General features: G+C 43.5%; 1 protein-coding gene across 1 annotated transcript in view; it reads left to right on the top strand.

Moving 5' to 3' along the window:
- Positions 1-1,916, top strand: part of atm (ATM serine/threonine kinase) — a 71,793-nt gene extending 69,877 nt beyond the window's left edge. Inside the window, exons 59-61 of the mRNA XM_037678502.1 lie at positions 1,327-1,390; positions 1,495-1,637; positions 1,736-1,916. Of these exons, the coding sequence (XP_037534430.1) occupies positions 1,327-1,390; positions 1,495-1,637; positions 1,736-1,916 (388 nt within the window). The remainder of the gene's footprint in view (positions 1-1,326; positions 1,391-1,494; positions 1,638-1,735) is intronic.
- The last annotated feature ends 165 nt before the right edge of the window (positions 1,917-2,081 follow it).

Genomic DNA, 2,081 nt, shown 5'->3' with positions numbered 1-2,081 from the left:
ATGGAGGATCTGCGGTGGAAGTGGTCTCCAGTTATATGTACTTGGGTGTGCACCTGAACAACAACCTCAGCTGGGGCAACAACACCACCAGCCTGATCAAGAAAGCTCATCAGAGACTCTACTTTCTCAGGCGGCTGAGACGAGCTGGTCTCGTGTGTCAAACACTCACAAAAGGGGGCCAAAATTAAAACCTTTTTCAAACTAAGGGCCAATTTCAGAGACTAAATTAGCTCAAATCAGATACCCAATATTTTTTCTTAGTCACAGGTTCCCCAACAAGAGTTTGATTGGTCTCATTTGGTGTTCTTTGTTGTACTTTCTACATCATAATCAAAGATTACTGAAAAAATTCAAGACATAGAAGTGTTTTACATTTCACACATCATCTTGGGGGCCATATAAGATGTCAATGAGGGCCACATTTGGCCCCCTGGCCTTGAGTTTGACACATGGTTTAGAGATTTTAGAACATTGTTAAGAACATTGCAAGGGTGTGGGATGGGTTTATAAAGCCTTACAATATAAATTCTAAAATAAATATAACGTCCCTACTTTGCGGGTTTTCACTTATTGTGGGGGTGTCTGGAACGTAACCCCCGCGATAAGTGAGGGACTACTGTACCCGGAGAAAACCCACGCATGCACAGAGAGAACATGCGAATTCCACCCAGAAAGGCCCCAATTGAGTTTCGACCTGGCAACCTTCTCACTGAGAGGTGGCAGCTCTACCATATTTAAAAATAATAAAAAATTATTAAAATTAATTATTTTAGCTTTTTTTTTACACATTTTACTTCCAGTAGCTGCAAATAAATAAAAGCTCTACATGTTGCTATATGATTGTGATCATTAAGGGAATCACTGAGGGAACATTATTACCTGCAGTGTTCCCTCAGTGAGGACTGAACTTGGCAAAAGGGCCTTCTCCTTCTCTGCTCCTGTTTCCTGGAATATCTTACAAAAAGATCTGAAGCTCTCGACCTTGACCTTGACCTTGACCTCTCTAAGTGGTTTTAAACATCTGCTAAGTTCATGGCAAAAACCAATGCAGACATGTTCTTGATTTTAGTTTTCTACATCACGTTACAACCTAGCTGTTTTTGTTCCGTTTTTTTTTAAAATTTTTATCCCATTTTCTTTCATTTGTTCTTCTCAATTTATATGCTTTCTTTTATGATTGTCCACTGTTGTCATCACTCTCTGTTAAAATCAGGTCTCTCTTGTAAATGAGTCCCCGAGGCTCAATGGAACTAACCTGTATAAATAAAGGTTGAATGAAAAAACAATTAAGCTTTAGCTGCGCTCTTTGTTGTTTTATGTCGTCAGATGCTGTGAAAAGACGATGGAGGTGATGAGGAGCTCCCAAGAAGCTCTGCTGACAATTGTAGAGGTACATACGGGCATAGAGCACAACACACAGCCCCCTCTGCTGACCTTTAGTTCCTTTAATCGACGCACAAAACAACAATGTTCTTTGTTTTGTGTGCTGTGAAGGTGCTGCTGTACGACCCTCTGTTTGACTGGACCATGAATCCCCTGAAGGCCTTCAACCTGCAGCACGACGAGCAGCAGGAGCTCAACGCCACCCTGAACTCCACCATGGGAGGAGGTGACCTTGACAGCCATCGTAGATCCAGGTGACTGAACAGTCGGGAACATTCGCTCTAGATTTAAAACCCACAAACACTACTTCCTGTCAAATTACAAAATAACCTTTGTATCTGTTATCCTGCAGCGACAGCCAGAACTTCAACAAGGTGGCGGAGCGAGTGCTGCTGCGGCTGCAGGAGAAGCTAAAGGGGGTGGAGGAAGGGACGGTGGTCAGTGTGGGGGGGCAGGTCAACCTGCTCATTCAGCAAGCCATGGACCCAAAGAACCTGAGCAGACTCTTCCCAGGATGGCAGGCCTGGGTGTAAACCCAAGGATGATCAAACCTGGCTTCATACTATGCCAGCTTTGCACTTTAATACAACGTCAGAGCAGAAACAGGTGTACTCTGATGTTCTCTGGTGTACTCTGATGTACTCTGATGTTCTCTGGTGTACTCTGATGCACTCAGGTGTACTCTGATGCACTCTGGT

Source organism: Nematolebias whitei, chromosome 6 (assembly GCF_014905685.2).
Source record: "Nematolebias whitei isolate Nwh7 chromosome 6, NemWhi1, whole genome shotgun sequence".
In the NCBI taxonomy this organism is placed as follows: domain Eukaryota; kingdom Metazoa; phylum Chordata; class Actinopteri; order Cyprinodontiformes; family Rivulidae; genus Nematolebias; species Nematolebias whitei.
The sequence above is the reverse complement of the archived record's forward strand: the minus strand, read 5'-3'. Positions and strand labels throughout refer to the sequence as shown.